The following is a 19,195-nucleotide window of genomic DNA, read 5'->3' on the forward strand; positions in this document are numbered from 1 at the left end:
GGGGTCTCACTGGTCACTGCCTTAGGGTTGTCTTGCTCCTGGCCCGAGGCAGCCCATCCTGCTTAGCCTGTCTGGAGCGCATTTACTATTGCGGGTGGGTTCCAGTCCCGGGGGAGTTCTTGTCTCGCCACTCTTGTTCTACACCGGCAGGCAGTCGGGCCTGGGAAACAGACTCTCGGTTTCCGAAAGTATCCTAGGCACACTACCTTTATCTCGTCTGTCCTTCCTCCGCGTCTCTGTTCCAGGACTGATTGACAGGCCTATGGGAGGAGTCAGCCCCACCCTGGTCCCGCCAGCGGCCCCGCCCCCTAGGAAGCTCCCCCCCAAGGACATATCAGAAGCCCCGCCCCCTTTGTTTCATCGCGGAAGATGATTGGACAACTGCGAGGAAGGAACACGCCCCCACCACCGCAGGGATGCCGCCACACGTGACTCCCCAGCCCTTTCTCCATTTGTTGCGAGTTGTCCCTGAGATCTAGAGCGACCCTGGAGACCCTGTTCCCTTAATCCTTGAGAATTACTTAAACTTTGGATTCGATTCCCCACGTGGCCGCCAGAGAGAATATTAAACATGAGTCCAGTCCTGTCTCCCTGCTTGGGGGTCTGCCCCCTCCCACCTCTCCGTCCCCCTCCCGCCAAGCGACCCTCTCGCTCCACCTTCCAGCCACCCTGGCTTTGTCCTTCAAAGAGGACGAACTCTCATCGGCCTCCCTCTGCGCCGAGGATTCCCCAGCAGCCCAGCATGGCTCTACTCCTCTAAAATCACCGCCTTGGTCGCTCACCTCCAACCCCCCGCCGCACCTGGCTCCTCCCGGCAGTGGTCATTCTTGGCACGAATCGTGGCTTGCGGTCATCTATCAGGATTCCTTTACTTTCTTCTGGGTACCACCTGGAGCATAGCTTTGTCAAATGGAGACAGGCTAGTGATGGTAAACTGTATGTGTCAACTTGACTGGGCTAAGGGATGCTCAGATAGCTGGCCAGACTTCATTTTTAGGTGAGTCTGAAAGCGTGTCTCCCCTAGAGATTAGCATTTGAATTGGGAAACTGAGTTACGAAGATCACCCCCACCTAGGCAGGTGGGCATCTTCCAATCCAGAGAGAACAAAAGGTGGAGGATGGAGAATTTTCTGGGCTTGAGCTGGACCATCTCTGTTCTCCTGCTGTTAGGCATGGATGCTATTGGTGCGTCTGGATGGTGGTGTGTCTGATGATGGCAGTGGACACACTCTTCTGCACCTTCCCAGAACCACTCCCGAGTTGGCTGTCCTGCCTTGGCATCAAAGTGTCAGTATGTGTCACCCCAGTCAAATCCCCAGAAGCGGGAAACACTTGCCTCCGTGCCATCCTGGAGTGTTTATAACAAAACCCCTGTAACTCTGACTCTTTTTCATTTGTTTTATTAGCATCAATATATACAAAGTGGAAAATGACTTCATTATTTTAGCTTAGAAAGTTTGTTTTGCATTTAATTTGGGCAAAAAAAAAAAAAAAAAATGGAAATGAAAACTCCCCAGGAGAAAGCCTACCTACAATAAAACCTGACCTCAAATGACCCAGTGACCTCAAAAAGCATAGGAAAGTCAGACCCTTTGGGTCGACCCCAAAGAAAAGATCATTTTTACCCAAGGCTCTCGCTTAGCCTCAATCTACCCATGTGTTTGCCAAATCCCGTCCACTCAGACAACCATTTGGGTCACGCAGCCATGTCGTTTTCTGCTGGGCTGTTTGGCAGTTTCCAAAGCTATCAGCCTGAGGTTCTGCAGGCTCTCCAAGGAGCTGGCTTCAAAAGATAATTTTTTAAAGCATGTCTGTGGAACTAAGTAAGGATGGCCATCAAGTAGCGACCGGAATACTTATGTTCGCTAAATAATTCTACCCTCCACCTCTGAAAAAAGCAGAAGGATGAGTTCCAAGCTGAAGAGAGCTGAGTGTGTGCCTCTTTAAAGGACAAGGTGGTAGCTGGGAGATATAGCTTATATGAATTAGCATGTAATACACACCATCACATGCATTCTTTGAAGCTCGAAATCTCTGTAAACGTATTTCCCCGATGTTTTACAAAGGGTAGCTTGTAGGAAGGTTCAGTCCATTCTCGAGTTTCTCAGGACTGTAGCCTATTCAAAAATATTTAATCCCAGCGGATTTCAACATTGATCTTAGAAAAACAGACATGACAGGAGCTGAAGTGAGATGCCTGGTAGATTTTTGGCACGGCTATCATGATTTGTTTCACCTTGACATATTACAAAGACACATTCAGATATTTGAAAAAGAAAAATAGACACCAACCTGTTCTTCAATCACAGTATACCTTGTCAAGCTTGCATGATCCACCTTTTGGCTTAAACTTGTAAAACATGGCTACAGGAGCTGTACTACTAAGACAGAACTGATACATTGGAATCCTGAAAAAAAAAAAAAAAAAAAAAAAGAAAACAAAACTCCACCTCTCTACTCCTTCCAACAGCCAATAAGAACGCCTAGGCCATGGCTTGGCCAGTTTTAGGGAACGGGGTTAAAATAAAGATTTTATTTTTTGTCAGTCTTTATGAAAGGCAAATATTTAGTGTTCACATAACCATAGTCTGTTCTAATATTAAATGTCATTAATAGACTTCATCATTCTGGATGACCCAAGGTTAGGGCTAAATCAGCCACAAATAGATATCAAAGCAACGATTGGATTCTGCCTTTTTTAAAAAAATTTTTTAAGGGTTTGCATTATTTGCATTGCTGCTGTTTCTCCAGATAAGACATTGCTCACCAATGGTCTGGAACATCTCTCCTCTGGTTCTTTCATAGAATGGGGTGGACTCTGGGAAGCTGGAAGGCAGCCTTTTATGACCTCTTGCTGTGCACCACAAGTGCATGCTGGAAGAAGCAAGTGTGCAGGATCCTTTTCTGGCAGAAGGAAAATATAGTGGTCCTCGGACCCCCTCGAGACCGAGGTCCACGGTCCTGCTGGGAGGAGGGTGTATGTGTCTGTGTGTCTGCAAAGCCAACTGCTGCATTCTGTTTCAGAGGCTTTCTAAGCAAGCTTCCAAGACACAGATTCCAGGCCATTGCCCCAAAGGCAGGGCAGCCTGAAAAGCCTTTTCATGTTTGAAAACTGGCTGATTTAAAACAATTCTAGAGAGCATGAGAAGGTGCCAAAGAGGACCCCCAAAGCGACCAGGCCGGTGCACCTCTCTGAGCCATCAGCCATCACTTGGGAGATGAATTAGCCTCACGTGGGCTATTACTTCCGAGCATCCTTACCCCTCACCTTCTTTTTACACCTATATTTAGGGAAAAAAAAATCTTCCCGATAATCACACGCTCACCAGTCCTACTGGGGTGGGGCAAAGGACCCTGATAAAATGCCAGGATGCTCACAGGATTAGTGAACTGCTGAGAATCCCTTTCTGGCCTGAAACTTCTCCCCTTCTCACTGGAGTTTGAATCGTGTGATGAGGATGCCGTGGGGGTTTTAAATCCCCGTTCCTCTTCCTAAGCACCTCCATGGTCAAGCATTCACACCACCATTCAACATCTGGGCAGAGCTTCGGAGAACAGAAAAGTAGTTTCTTTCTATGGGATCCTCCCTCCAAAATACTTAAATGTAAGGGTCTTCTGAAGGTGCCACCTTACTTGAATCTCCACTATTTTAAGGGCTCTGGCACTCCAGCATCCTGGAGGGGAATCAGGGCTCACCCCTGGATTCCTCCCCTGCAACCCCACGCACTTGTAACTATCCTGGCAACATTCCTCATGCCTCCAAAGCACGCGGATCAATCATCACAGCTTGAGGGTGGCCTTGCTGAACACGGTGATCGATTCTGGCCCTGGGGGCATAAATTACCTGCTCTTTCATCATTGGAAGAGTGTCACGGAAAGGAACATTTTATCCACTCCATTCCCTTACCCAGCGATCCCCCTCATCCAGTTCTTCACTGGAACTCAAATCACTCATCTTCTCTGAAAACTTTCCTTTGTCATCTGTCACCTTTATAGAAAGAAAACATTTTCTTAGTTTGACAGCAGCCAGGGAGGCTGGGGTGGTGAAGGAGAATGCTCATGGAGCAACCTTGCTGCCCTCAGAGGGGCCATGGGAGGGAAGGGTTGGGGTGAGTCCTTTGAGAAGCCCGGGAAACTGGAAGGAAGGACGCAGACTGATTTTGGAGCAGAGCTGTTTAAGTCTCTATGCCAAATTCCAACCCCAGTTAATCCAACAAGAAATACCCCTTTCCAACCTAACCTTGGGACTTAGATTTGTACGAAGACACCATGGGCATGGATCCTGAAGATGCATGCAATTTGATGCAGCCATAGTTGCTTATGGGAGACAGCCTGTTGTGTTCTGTTAATTTTTCCCCCTCTTCCCTCAGTTGTTGCATTTGCCATTTTACAGGTCCTCTACCCGCCTTCACGACTGAGGCCGTGCCACGAATTTGGCTGCAGCTGCAATACATCCGACCACACACCTAAACTCGATTTTAAATATAATAAATACAGCGAAGAAAACAGTAAGTCTCCAGTAAAGAGTCTAAAGAAAAGCCAGCCGACACTCCGGGGTTTCCATCAAATGCCACATGGTCTCTGGATGAGTCTCTCGAGGAGGCTGTAGTTGAGTTCATATTTGTAAGTTCCCGTCTCACGTGGAGCTCTCTCTAGATGGAAACTTCATACTCTCTGGTTTCCTGCGCGAGAGAGAAGCACAGAACTGGTGACCCCTTGTGTGGCAGAGTGACTCATGGTGTGGTTCTGGATCTTCACTCTTCTCTGTATCTGACACTGGACAGAGGACTTCGCAGTGCTCTTGACGCTGACCTGGACCTGCTTTTGCCAGTGGGTTATGGTAAAGTGGGGCTTGAAGAGTGCATGTGTGTTTCTGCCTGTGTCTGCCCTTCTGCCATCAACATAAGTGGAGCATGCCTTGATGGCCTCTAGCACTGTCAATATGCTGATAAGATGAGAGTTCTGGACAGCAGAGTTGGGTCACTGGCCAACAAGCCAGTCCCAGATGTGTACCTGAGGGCTGCTGAGCCAGGACTACTGCCCAGCTGAAACTAGCCAAAAACATTGTCCCATGGACTGATGAGCAAATTAATGGTTTTTCCTTTGAGCAACTGACTTTAGGGGGTGTTCGTTACTCAGCATTATCATAGTTCTAGATGACTGATACACATAAGTCTAATACACATAACGATACACATACGTCTTAATAAGGTCTACTTTCTAAGGTACTATTTTTCATCAGCTTGACCTTCTTTGAGGATTCAGAAACAAGCTACGTATGTGTAAAATAACATATGACTTTGTCTTACTAGCGCCAAATCTAAAATGACCACAACATGTAGGCAGCAATCTGTTCCATTTCTCCAATATTCATTGAGTGTATGTGATATACTCCAGGCTCCCAGGGCAGAGAAGGGAGATAGAGGAAGTCAGAGGCTTGGACCCGGAAGGGGCTGCTGTCATATGCTTTAATGGAGGTCTGTATTTCCCACTGGGTCAACACAGATAAGCAATTCTGTCTGTGTTTCAAGGTAGATGAGACTGTGGTGGGCAGACTCCAGGGTGGTCCTCATGATCCCCACCCTCCTGGTTTTCACATTCTTGTAATGATCCCTTCCCCTTAACTGTGGACAGAACCTATGATTTGCTTCTAAGCAACAGAATACAGAAAAGGTGCTAGGATGTCACTCTGTATTTCATGTTATATAGGACTGTGGCTTCCTCTTACAAGGGGACTCTCTCTCTCTCTCTCTCTGATTTTGAAAAACCAAACTTCTATGTTGTGAGTCGTTCTATGAGAGGGACACATGGAGAAGAAGTGAGGTTGACAGCCTATAAGAAACTGAGCCCCTCGGTCCAACAACCTGCAAGGAACTAGATGCTATCAGCAACCATGTGAGCTTGGATGTGATCCTTCCACAGTCAAGCCTCAGATGAGAACATAGCCTTGACTGACACCTTGACTGTAGCCTGGGAGTCCTGGCAGAGAGGACCTGAATAAGCTGTTCCTGGACTCCTTACCTATGCAATCTATGGGGTAATAAATGGGTGCCTTTTCAGGTTCCTAAATTTGCAATAATATTGCCACACATCAATCAATAACTAGCGCAGGAGCTCAGAGTAAGTGCGAGTGTGAGAAGGTTAGCAGGGACAAGGAACAAGTCAAGTTTATGCCCCGCAAACACTGGGAGACAACTGTACACCATCACACAGTGAATTTGAAGGGCTGAGATTCTACAGAATCATGAGTATCTTCTGGTTCTTCATACATGCCCCTGGACCTTTGCATGTTCTCTCCCGACTTCTTGGCGTCTTCTCCAACCATCGTCTAAGTCTTACCCTCCTTACATGTCTCAGTTTTACATCACTTTCTCAGAGATGCCTTCTCCCACCTCCTCCAGGTGCCCCCCCCAATCATATACTCAGAGCACCCCATCCAATTTCTTTCATGGCCCTTAAAAATGACCGTTTGTTGCAGTTAATATATTCACTGGGATATTTGACTGTTTGACATTCAAGGGGAGAAGGGGGAGTATAATGATGAATGGAATCAAACAGAGTTTGCATCCTGGCTGCAGGTTCTGTGTTCTGACTGCGGACAACCTCGACCAAATCACTTTTCCTCTGCCTGAACCACAGTGTCCTCACCAGTCAATGAGGAATAACAGGAGACTCTAACACAAAGAGTTACAAGGATTCAAGGAGATTATACATCTAAGGTGCCTGGCCCATAACACTCCTATGGCTATTACTATTTTGATATCTGTCTCCTCTGTGAGATTATGGGCTCATTAACGGAAGGACTGTGTCTGTTTGGTTCGGCTGTGTCCTTAGTTCCAACCCAAGACCTGCCACTAAGATGTGTAGGTGCGTGCATGCTGCCACTCAGTAAGGAATGGAGTTTAATAAGATGTCTGGGAACGCTGCTACTGCCCCCAGACCACTGCTGCGTTCTGACCCATCTCAGCCATCCCTCCGTGGATCTCTGGTACGGCCCCTTCTTTCTGTGACCCTTCTGCTGAGAATGAACAGACTTATAGGCTTGTCATTAGCTCCCCCAAAGGGCAGCAGTTACCTCCATAGGGGTCCTGGTGGGGGTGAGCCACTGGCCATGCCTGTCTGTCAGTGGCATGGTGAGCAAAAGGAAGTTAAACCTCTTGTTGTGATGTCTGTGAGTTCAGAGCAAAGAGGGAGATCCCTGGGAGAGAACGGAGACCGACTCACCCCCGTCTCGTAGATGGGGTTGTCGAACTCGGTCTCCACGGTGATCTGGCTGTAGGGGTGGGAGTACATCAGAGGCAGGCGGAGGCTGGAGTAGTAGCGGCATCTGGAGAGAGGCGGTCAAGGGGAGAGAAGTGACTCTTCCTGGACGGGGAGACCTCAGCTTGCCGGTCGTTGAGGGGGTTGAGAGCCCCCATGCCCACCTGGAGCCCCGCCGTACCTGGTGATGTAAATGTAGGCTCCTCCCAGCAGTAAGGAGATGATGAGGACAGGGATGAAGATAGCCAGAGCCATGCTTCCTCCTTCCAGAGACGTCTCTGCTGCCGCTTCTGCTACTAAACACACAGCCGGTGAGGGTACCCGGCGCCCAGCGCGGGGTCCCCGCCCTCCCAGCCCTGCACCCACTCCAGGAGCTAATGCCGGAGTGGGCGAAAGCCTTCCTCACTGGAGAGCTGGCTCCAGAAGGCAGAAGAGGCAGAGACTGGAGAAAACGGGGCTGGTCCTTTGCAACCGAGCCCAGACTCAACGCTGGATGGGGTGGTCAGAGACACCGCCGAGGGTCACATGCTTTTCACTCAGCTCAGTTGCTAAAGAATCCGCCTGCAGTACAGGAGGCCCTGGTTTGATTCCTGGGTCGGGAAGACCCCCTGGAGAAGGGATATACCACCCACTCCAGTATTCTTGGGCTTCCCTCGTGGCTCAGCTGGTAAAGAATCTGCCTGCAATGTGGGAAACCTGAGTTCAATCCCTGGGTTGGGAAGGCCTCCTGGAGAAGGGAAAGGCTACCCACTCCAGTATTCTGGTCCGGAGAATCCATGGACTGTACAGTCCATGGGGTCGCAAAGGATTGGACACAACCGAGTATCTTTCACTCTCACTTTCACCTCATTTTCTTCTGGGGTGGGGGGAGGGGCGAGGCGATTAAAAGTTAAAATGTGGTTAAAACCCAATCCAAGCGAAAACTTGAAGAAAACTCGCAACGTGGTAACTGGAAAGGCAGATTTGCTCGACTTCAGTGGAGAAGACAGGGTCGTGTCTAGAATGGCAGGTCCCTCCCAGACCCGCTTAATCAGACTCACCAGCAGAGGGCGCTGGGCAGCCAGGCCAGCGCTGGGTACCCACACACCCCATGCTTGACACCCCAGCTGGGACAACTGAGGTTTGATTCTCAGAGGCCACGGCTGCACACTCCCAGGTAGCCCTCTTGGCCTCACCTGGAGCCTCCCACTACCTCCCAGGAGTCTGCAGAAATCACAAGAACTGTCATAACTGACGGAGGATGAGCTGGTTGGATGGCATCATCCACTCAATGGACAGGAGTCTGAGCAAACTCTGGGAGAAAGTGAAGGAGGGGGGCCCTGGCATGCAGCAGTCCATGGGGTCGCAAAGAGCTGGACACGGCTGAGCGACTGAACAACGACAAAATGATAATTCAGGATGGGGGCAAAGGGGGATGGGGTGTTTTCCCGGCAAAGCCCCACATCCCTTTTGGACACTTGACCTCCGTTTTCCTCTGCCATTCTCTGTGGCCACGTCTGACAGAGCTCGGCTGCATGCCAATCTATAATCCATTAACTGCCACTGTTTGGGCCTGAAAAATCAATTTTAATACCTACGATAAATGCGTGAGCAGAGAACATCACAGTGGCATCATGCCCTCTGAGCAACCCAGGCCTTTGAGATGTTCTTCTGGCTCACTGGTTGGTGGAAGACACCAAAGGAAGGGCCTGAGTCGAGACTAACAGCATAAATGCCCTCTTTTTCCAGCGGACTGGCTAATACAGGCTCTGTTCCTCTACATACCAGAGCCCCAGTTCCATCTGCTTGGATTAAAATGTCATCTGTTGCAAGACAGTGCAACTCAGACATGTAATTCCCACCGCCCCAGATTCTACGTGAACTGCATATTGTCAGAAAGACAAGCAGCTCCAACAATAATTTAGAAACCATCCAACTGGTTAAACTTAAAAAGACAGTTAATTTGTTTTGGCTGTGCTGGGTCTTTGTCGCTGTAGAGGCTTTTCTCTGGTTGCGGCGTGTGGGTTTCTCACTTCTGTGGCTTCTCCTGCTGTGGAGCACGGGCTCTAGGGAGCACCGTCTTCAGTAGTCGTGAGCACAGGCTGACTTGCTCCGGAGCACGTGGGATCTTCCTGGATCAGGAAGCGAGCCTGTGTCTCCTGGACTGGCAGGTGGAGTCTTTACCACGGATCCACCAGGGAAGCCCTAAAACTTTTTTCTTTCTTTTAAACAAAACAGTATTATTTTTTTCTGACTTGACAGCCCAGTGAGTGGTTTTGGACCAAACCATATAAAGGTTATATAGAACAGAACATTTTACATATGAGAGGGGTTGAAAAGGGAAAAGAAGACAAAATCCTGCATCTCTTTTAGCATCTGTTCCTCATGAATAAATCTCGCTTGGTAATTTCTAACAAAAGAATAGAAAACAGGGATTTCTCTGGCAGCCCCCTGGTTAAGAATCTGCCTGCCAACGCAGGGGCCAGGGTTTGCTCTTGGGTTTGGGGAGATCCCACATGCCGCGGGCAGCTAAGCCCGTGCGCCTCAACTGTGAAACCGAGCCTGCACGCCCTAGAGCCTATGCCCGCAGCCAGGGAGCAGCCTCCGCGCAGGGCAACCAGAGAAAGCCCGCGGGCAGCAAGAGACAGCACAGCCAAAAATCAGAAACACACACACGAAAACAAGGGGGCGGGGGGGGGGGGGCGCCCAGGGGTAGCTATACTTGGGGGAAAAAAAGATGGAGAGAAAACCAGATCACAGAGCATCCCCCAGGGAAGAGGTTTCCCTCCTGAAACCAGGAGCCTGCTCAGCGTGAAAGGTGAGGCATCCCTGGATTTCATTCCTCAAAGAGCACCACATGGTTGAAAAGTCTGACAAGAGGAGCGTGTTGTTCTCAGGCATGTGGACCCCCAGATGTTTTCCGCTGGTCATCATGAACAGAACTGGCATTTAATCTCTTTCGGGTCATAGTTAGGACCGTAAGTTGCAAACAATGATTTTTTTTCTTTACAATATCATTTGTTTTCAAATTACCTTCAGCAATTTGAAGGCAGAATTTTTACTTTTTTTTTTTTTCTTTAAAGCACGTGGATAAGGATCTCCAAGGGCTTTCCCTTGCTTTCTGCTATTAACTTGGTTAATGGGGTGTTTTTCTTCATGGGACTCACCTTCTAAGGCGTGTTCAAAGCTGTCTTGATTAACTGAAAGAGAAAATTGGAGCACTGGTCGGTGTCAAGTGAATTCACTGTATGAAACGAAGGTGCCTCCCCCGCTCCCCCATCCCCCGATTAAGTGCATAAGTCCATGCCCTGCTTTGCTGAAGTTAGTGCTATATTTCTTTGTTTGTTTGAAATCTTGGGCTTCTGGAATTAGTGGGAATGCCTGGCCTCATTCTCTCCCTATGTTCCTTAGAGAAGATGAGACATATGAAAGAAACAGGCAGAAATCACTGAATACTCACCACGTGTCAGATACTGGGTGTCAAGACCTTTATATATATTTGCGCTTAACACGGCAATCCCATTAGGTACTTATTATTATCCTCTCCATTTAACAGATGAGCAAACAGAGGTTCAGAGAAGGGAAGTGACTTCTCTGACACCACACAGCTTCTAAGAGATGGAGGCAGGATTTCCTCCATCCTGCTTGGCTTCCTCGGGCCTCTGCCTCTAACTACATAGTTCTGATCTCTTCAGTGTTTTTGTGTTGGACAAAGGCTGATGGATGGTGAGGGGTGAGACAAAAATCTCCAGTCCTCAGCCCAACCGGAGGAGACACTGTTCTCCTGCTTGGAAATACGCATTTATGTGAACCTTTGTAATTTCACTGTTATTTCATATTGATTTGGAATATAGGATTTATATTCCACATTTTCATTCATTCATTGCCTTACACTGGAATTCTGTGGACTTTGTTTAATCACTGTGCAACTTCTCTGGAGGCTGAGGATGCTGGAGGCTGAGGATGCTGGAGGCTGGCATCTTCACGCTTTGGCATCTAAGTCATCATGATAACTGAGCACAGAAATATACCCACACAGGGACTTCCCTGGTGGTCCAGTGGTTAAAACTCCATCTTCCAGTGTAGGGGTTGCAGGTTCGATCCCTGGCTGGGGGGCTAAGATTCCGCGAGTCCCGTGGCCCCAAAGTGAAAACATAAAACAGAAACAAGATTGTAATAAATTCAATAAAGACTTTAAAAACGGTCCACATCAAAAAACTCTTTTAAAAATATACCCACTTAGGTGGGGTTCAAGGATGCAAACTCTCAGAGTGAAGGGCTTTGATGAAAAGATTGTATGATAAGGTAATGAGAAGCGGTGACCCCCCAAAGGCTCAGCGATCCTCACGTCCTACCTGATACCAAGGCTTCCTAATTAGAGCTTTGGTCAAAGTGACTCTGATTTCCATCACTACCAAGTGATGATAACAAAACCAGCTGAAAAAATAGTGTACTAACTCACTCACTGACTCCAGCCATCTCTGGAGCCAGGGCTTTAGGAAAATGGAAAGATTAAGGCAGATGTTTTCCACCCAAGACATGAATGGGGCCTTGACTGCGTGTCTGGTGGGGTCGTGAGCTTCCATGAAACCTTAGAAATGGAAGGAGATGTGGAGCCAAGTATGATCAGTGGCCTTGGCGGGGGGTGGGGGCACATGCTAAAAGGCAGTTTCCTGGGCCCTTTTCTGGACTTGCCAGGGTGGCGTCTTTGGGGACGGATGTCTGAAACTCTCGCCAGTTCCCCAGGATTCTGATGCTGCTGACCCAGCCACTGACTCTCCCTTAGAAGCCCTGACCTCAGTTCAGTTCAGTTCAGTCGCTCAGTCATGTCCGACTCTTCACGACCCCATGGACCACAGCACGCCAGGCCTCCCTGTCCATCACAACTCCCAGAGTCTACTCAAACTCATCTCCATTGAGTTGGTGATGCCATCCAACCATCTCATCCTCTGTCATCCCCTTCTCCTCCCACCTTCAATCTTTTCCAGCATCAGGGTCTTTTTAGATGAGTCAACTCTTTGCATCAGGTGGCCAAAGTATTGGAGCTTCAGCTTCAGCATCAGTCCTTCCAATGAACACTCAGGACTGACCTCCCTTAGAAGCTCTGACCTGGGCTCACCAGTTATCTCACACAAAGGGAAACCAAAGTCAGAGGTGGTGGTGGGGGGGCTCACCCAAGGTCATACAGGTGGTCCAGGGCAGAGCCAGGCTGGATCCTGGAGTCCCTGAGTCCCAGGGGGTGGCTTTATATAGGTGCTCAGTCATTTCTCCAACTCCAGGCCACACGTGATGAACCTCACTTATTTGGGGAAGAGGAAGTGATTCATTATTCCCTTACGGAGTTGGCGGGGTAGGTCTCAAGAGTGGAAACGGAGCAGAGAGACAAAGGCAATTATCTCCCGAGGCAGTGTCTTTCCTGGCCAGCAGTCTGTCCTACCTGAGGGGCCAGGACCAACTCAGACCTGGTGGGGTCTCAAAGGCAAGGAATTCACCTTTAGCAGAAGTGGGTGCAAATCCTAGATTTATCTTGTTACCAGCTGTGTGGTTTAGGGAAAGTCACTTAACCTCTCTGAGCCTCTCTGTCCCCATCTGTGAAATGGCTCATCTATCTCAGAGTAGAGTCATGGGGCCTCCATGAGGTGATTCGGGGACAATCTTTTTCACGTGGGTAAAATCCACATAACATAAAATTAACTGTTTGAATTCTGTGTCCAATTCAGGGACACTGAGTACACTCGCAGTGTTGCACAACCATGACCTCTGTTTAGTTCTAAAACCTTTTCATCATCTCAAACAGAAACTCAGCATCAATTACGCAGTTACCGCTCCCTCCCCCCAGTCCCTGGGAAGGTACTAATACAAGTCCCAGCTCTGTGGCTTGACTTATTCTGGGTGTTTCCCTCGACTTGAATCTACAATATGTAAACTTCTGCGTCTGGCTTCTTTCACTGAGCATAACCTCTTGAGGGTTCATCCGCACTGTAGCACAGATTCGTGTTTCATTCCTTCTTATGACTGAACATGAATATGACACATTCTGCTTATCCATTCACCAGCAGATGGACACTTGGGTTGTTTTCATCTTTTGTGAATAACACTGCTCTGGTCATTTGTACCAGTGTTGGTCTGAATACCTGTTTTCACTTATTCTGTGCCTATACCAAGAAGTGGAAATTCTGGCCAGGAAAGGAAAGTATTTTTAAGCCCTAACGCTGAACTTCATGAACAGGCATTTGGGAATCTGCTCAAGTTATGGGTTCCCAAGGAGAAATGTAGAACTGTAGGTTTCTCTTCCCCTGGGGAGAGAATTCAGAGCTTTCTGCCTGATTCTCAAAAAGGGCATTGATATCTTAAAAGGTTAAATCCACTTGCCTACAGCACTGAATGTATTTAGGATACGATTAAGATTGTCACATCTCAAAGACGGAATAAGTGGATCCAAATCTCGCTAGGTACGTCATAACTTCATTTCAATGATTAGGAGGAGTTCACTGATTCTAAAATACATTTCCCCTCTTAACCATCTCGGAGATGGGGGTGTCTTACGATCACCGGGGTGTTACAATCGGTGCCACCAGGCGGCGCTCACGATGCCTGCCTGTGCCTGCGCAGCCGTCAGTCCAAGACCAGCGGCCTTCGGAGATGGGGGTGAGCATCTCGGGAGAACACCCCAGAGATGACAGGGGAACACCCATCACCCTCGGGAAACAGGTGGTTGTGAGAAGGGGCTGCAGGAGGCGGGAAACGTTTAAGCCACGCCGTGCAAGCAGGACTCAAAAAGAGGCTGCCTCTCCTTTATGATAAAAATCGAAGCTCATTTAGGAAGCAGAAACAAAAATGCAAGCACAGAGAACACGGTCTCATAGTCTAATTGGTAACCATTTCCTTTCTCAGCGGTGCAGAAAATAACGGTGGTGTCTTAGATGTAGCGAAACACGGTAGCTCGGCTTTTTAAAGCAAATCTAGAGTCACTGCAAGTCAGTCCCGGCACCTCTGGATCCCTCGGTCCCCAGGACTCTGGGAGGGGGCGGGGTTCTTTACCTTTGCAGACGGGCAGCGGCCCGTTCCAGTGGGATGGCTGCCCCAGGATGCAGCGAATGGTCACTTCGCCCATCAGCTCGAAGCCCTCGTAGCACATGAAGGTGAGGGACTCTCCGGGCAGGTAGAGCCGTTTGTAGAGGATCTGGTACCCGTTCTCCGGCAGCCCTGGGTTGTCACAGGCCAGGGACTCCTCCGCTGAAGGGCAAGCCGAAAGGAGCTCTGATGAGATGACGCGAACCTCTGGGGCTTCCCGTTCAGGGCAAGGGTGATCTGAGGCCAGGCTCTGCAGCACCGTTGCTTTGCAACCCTGCCTCGCGCTGAACTGTCTCAAATTCACCTCTCCCTCTCCCACCTCTGGGCCTGGGTCACATGTCGGCACAGTAGAATGTACTAAGCTGTGGAATCCGGGTTAAAAATCTGGGTTCTGCTACTTGCTAGCTGTGTGACCTCCAGCAAGGGCCACAACCTCTCTGAGCCTCAGGTTTCTCAATGGTAAAATAGTAGCAGTACCTATCTCATAGGGATTTGGGAGATTCAATAAGATAACGTGTATAAGTGCTTAGCATGCCCTTGAAATGTATGCAGTAAATGATGGACTCAGTAAATTACGAACTGTTCCTCCTGCTTCTCAACTTGCCCCTCACCTGCTCAACCAGTCTGGGTAAGTCTTGTCTTTCAACACTCAGTCCTCATGTCTCCTCCTCCAGGAAGCCTTCCCTGATGCCCCCGGCCCCTAATTGAGTCACTAGTCTCTTCGGTGAGAGAGAGGAGGAGTCTCTCTACCACAACACTGCCTGCGCTGTCCTATATTTAATAACAGTCTCTCTCACTTGAGAAGAGTCTGTCAAGGCATGCTTGAACGCTGTTAAGGCATACTTGAAGCTCAGGGCCTGGTATACAGTAGGAGCAGCATAAGTGACCTCAAGATATACAGAAGGAGCATCGTAAATGATGCCTGCTAGCTTAAGAATTACTAGAGAGTTGAACTGCTGGTTTAACCCATTCCAGGGCCAGCATGTGACTCAGTTCCTTTTCAGCACCTGGATGGAATGGACACCCAGTGAAAATTGCTTTGCACACAAGACTACAAATCCTGAAACACTAAAACGCGTTTATTATTTAAAAAATTAAACTGTGGTAAAATCTATAATATAAAATGGACCATCTTAACAATCTTAAGTGTACAGTTGAGTAGTGTCAAATACGCTCCCACTCTTGTGCAATGTCCAGAACTCTTCATCTTCCCAAACGGAAACTGTCCCCATCAAACACTGACGCCCCATCGCCATTCCCAACCAGCCCTTGGCAACCAGCATTCTACTTTCTGTCTCCATGACTGTGACTATTCTAGGAACATTATGTAACTAGGATCACACAGTATTTGCCTTTTTGTGACTAGCTTACTGCACTTAGCATGATGTCCTCAAGAGTCATCCATGCTGTAGCATGGGTCAGAATCTTCTTTCTTTCTAAGGCTGAGTCATATTCCATGGAATATGATGCTTAAATGATGCTTACTCCTTGGAAGGAAAGCTATGACCAACCTAGACAGCATATTAAAAAACAGAGACATTACTTTGCCAACAAAGGTCTGTCTAGTCAAGGCTATGGTTTTTCCAGTGGTCATGTATGGATGTGAGAGTTGGCCTATAAAGAAAGCTGAGCACAGAAGAATTGAAGCTTTTGAACTGTGGTGTTGGAGAAGACTCTTGAGAGTCCCTTGGACTGCAAGCAGATCCAACCTGTCTATCCTAAAGGAAATCAGTCCTGAATATTCACTGGAAGAACTGATGCTGAAGCTGAAACTCCAATACTTTGGCCACCTGATGCGAAGAACTGACTCATTGGAAAAGACCCTGATGCTGGGAAAGATTGAAGGTGGGAGGAGAAGGAGATAACAGAGGATGAGATGGTTGGATGGCATCACCAACTCAACGGATATGAGTTTGAATAGACTCCGGAAGTTGGTGATGGACAGGGAGGCCTGGCATGCTGCAGTCCATGGAGTCGTGAAGAGTCGGACACGACTGAGCGACTGAACTGAACTGAACTGAATATTCCATTGTATAGAGAGACCACATCTTTCCTATTCATTCACCCATCAATGGACACTTGAATGGCTTCCACTTTTGGCTACTGTGAGATAATGCCGTTATACAAACATTGGTGTACAAACCCTCTTTGAGACACTGCCTTCAATTCTGTGGTATATGCCCAGAAGTGGGATTTATAGACTGTATAGTAATTCCAGCTTTAACTTTCTGAGGAGCCTCCATCCCGTTTTCGATAGGAGCAGTGCCCCTTTGCATTCGCAAAGAGAACAAAGGTTTCAGTTTCTCCACGCCAAATCCTAAAACATTTTTTTCCTTCTGGGTCTTGCTTTGCTGTACAAAGACCCAGGTCTTTACACATCACAGCTGCACCTGCCATCCGTGTTTCAGAGAAACAGCTTCTGTCAACAGCTTTCGGGGCTCACTTGAATAGCAAAACTTCTCGGAAGAGATGACATGACGTCTCTTTAACCTGTAGGATTCCTGTAATATCTGAGTGATTTCTACAACTTAGTGGTATTATTCTCCAGCTTGTCATCAACCTGACTCTTCAGGCCCTCAGCTTAGAACATGGAGTAGGCAGGTCTCTTATTATTTCATAGCTGGTGATTCTGCTCCACTGGGGGAAGGGGCAGGTGCCCCTGGCCGGGCTGTTAGAGCTTTGTCCATCGTCTTCTTGCCCTCCTCTTGGCTGGTTCCTGGCTTTACATCGAATTAGTCACGTTGTGCCAGGTGGATTACACTATTTCACCCATTTGTGCTTTGTCGATGCTGTTCCCTCTGCCTGAGATGCCCTTCATCTTCCCATCCAAAGGAGAGTGCAGTGGAAAGGCGAGGACAGACCTTAACAATTTTCACCTGCTACATTAACGCTCTTTGTAGCAGGACCTGTGACTCACTTCCAACCAATAAAATCACAACAAGGAAGAAGCGCTGCCACTTCTGTGAGGATGTTACGGAAGACTGTAGTTTTGTCTTGCTAGCAGACTCTAGTCTTCGGAGCAACAACCGGCCATGTTGCAAGGCATTGAGGGTGACGGCGGCAAGGAACTGAGTCCTTCCATCAACCATGCAAGCTGGGAAGTGGCTCCTTCCTGTGCTGAGCCTTCCGATGAGACCCTGGCCCCAGCGTCTCTTTTCAGAGACAGATCCTGAACCGGGGAATGCAATGAAGCTGTTCCCCTGACTCCTGAGTGTCATCTGCAGTGCAGGAGAGTGGCCAGCAGGGGGCAGTGGCAACTCAGAAGACTCCCCGCCCACAAACTTCCCTTGGAATTTTCCATCATAAATGAACAGATTAATGAATATAACAAAATAACTCACTGAGCACCTCCTGTGTGCCCGTCACTGTTCCTGGCCCTGGGGAGATAGAAAGTGACAAAGGACAAATTCTAAGACCTGGAGGCAAAGGACGGTACGGCCAGCAGGAAGAGGAGGGGGAGGTGTGTCCAGCTGATCTCGCCTGGCTTCACACGAGAATCACCCTGGGTTATTCATTGAGCTGGCTCTGCCCCCTAAGGTATTTTAATCAGCCCCCCAGAGTATTCTTCTTAAAGTTCCGCAGGTGATTCTAAAATCCAGCCAGCAAAGACTTCCTGATGGCCGAGAGGCGCAGGAAAAGATGCTTCACGTCGCTAATTATTAGAGAAACGCAAATCAAAACTATAAGGGACCACCTCACACCACTCAGAATGACTGTCGTCACAAAGGCTACCAACAATAAATGCTGGGGAGGCGGTGGAGAAAAGGAAGCCCTCCCACCCTGTTGGTGGGAATGTCAACTGGTGCAGCCGCCATGGAGAACAGTAGGGGGGTTCCTTAAAAAACTAAACACGGAGTTACCATAGGACGCAGCAATCCCACTCCCCGAGCATACGTCTGGAGAAAACGCTAGTTCAAAAAGATACATGCGGCACTATTTACGATAGCTAAGACATGGAAGCAATCTGAATGTCCATCAGCAGAAGAATGGATAGAGAAGATGTGATATCTTCAGGGCTTCCCAGGTGGCGCAGTGGTGAAGAATCCGCCTGCCAATGTAGGAGACCCAGGTTCAGTCCCTGGGTGGGGAAGATCCCCTGGAGAAGGAAATGGCAACCCACTCCAGTATTCTCACCTGGAAAATTCCATGAACAGAGGAGCCTGGAAGGCTACAGTCCACGGGGTTGCAAAGAGTCAGAAGTAACAGAGTGACTGACCACACATGTATACATACATGCCACGAGATTTTGTGCTGAGTCACTTCAGTCGTGTCCGACTCTGTGACCCCGTGGACTGTAGCCTTTCAGGCTCCTCTGTCCATGGATTCTCCAGGCAAGAATACTGAAGTGGATTGCCATTTCCTCCTCCAACCGTGGAATATTACTCAGCCATAAGAAAAAATGAAATAATGCCATTTGTAGCAACAGGGATGGACCTAGAGATTATTATACAAAGTGAAGTCAATCAGACAAAGATGAACATCATATGATATCACTTATATGTGGAATTTTTTTTAAAATGAGGCAAATAAATGTTTTTACAAAATAGAAATAGACTCTTAACATCCAGCCAGAACTTTAGGGTTGAAGGGTTTGGACTCAGAGCTGCTGCTTTGGTGTCTTGGAGTGGTTAAGAAATTAACCATTTAATCCATTAATTTCCAAAATAGTCAAACACCCATTCTGTACCAGATGATTTGCAAACATTATTTCTAATTTCCCCAAATCCTTAAAGATGACAGCAGTACTGATCAGAACAGCCAACATGTACTGAGAGCATCATATGAGTCAGACACTGTTTGGAGTTTTTCTATCTACACACTTAGACGTTCAGTCATGTCCAACTCCTTGTGACCCAGTGGACTGGAGCCTGCCAGGCTCCTC

The 19,195-nt window shown here is 48.2% G+C and overlaps 1 protein-coding gene across 1 annotated transcript in view; it reads right to left on the bottom strand.

The window, feature by feature from the left end:
• Positions 1–4,652: 4,652 nt before the first annotated feature.
• SEZ6L (seizure related 6 homolog like) overlaps positions 4,653–19,195 on the bottom strand; it is a 169,479-nt gene continuing 154,936 nt past the window's right edge. The window contains exons 13-17 of the mRNA XM_065903785.1: positions 14,281–14,475; positions 10,407–10,439; positions 7,442–7,553; positions 7,225–7,327; positions 4,653–4,682 (exon numbers count right to left, since the gene is read on the bottom strand). Of these exons, the coding sequence (XP_065759857.1) occupies positions 4,653–4,682; positions 7,225–7,327; positions 7,442–7,553; positions 10,407–10,439; positions 14,281–14,475 (473 nt within the window). The remainder of the gene's footprint in view (positions 4,683–7,224; positions 7,328–7,441; positions 7,554–10,406; positions 10,440–14,280; positions 14,476–19,195) is intronic.

The sequence above is a fragment of the Muntiacus reevesi genome, chromosome 13 (assembly GCF_963930625.1).
Source record: "Muntiacus reevesi chromosome 13, mMunRee1.1, whole genome shotgun sequence".
Taxonomy (NCBI): Eukaryota; Metazoa; Chordata; class Mammalia; order Artiodactyla; family Cervidae; genus Muntiacus; species Muntiacus reevesi.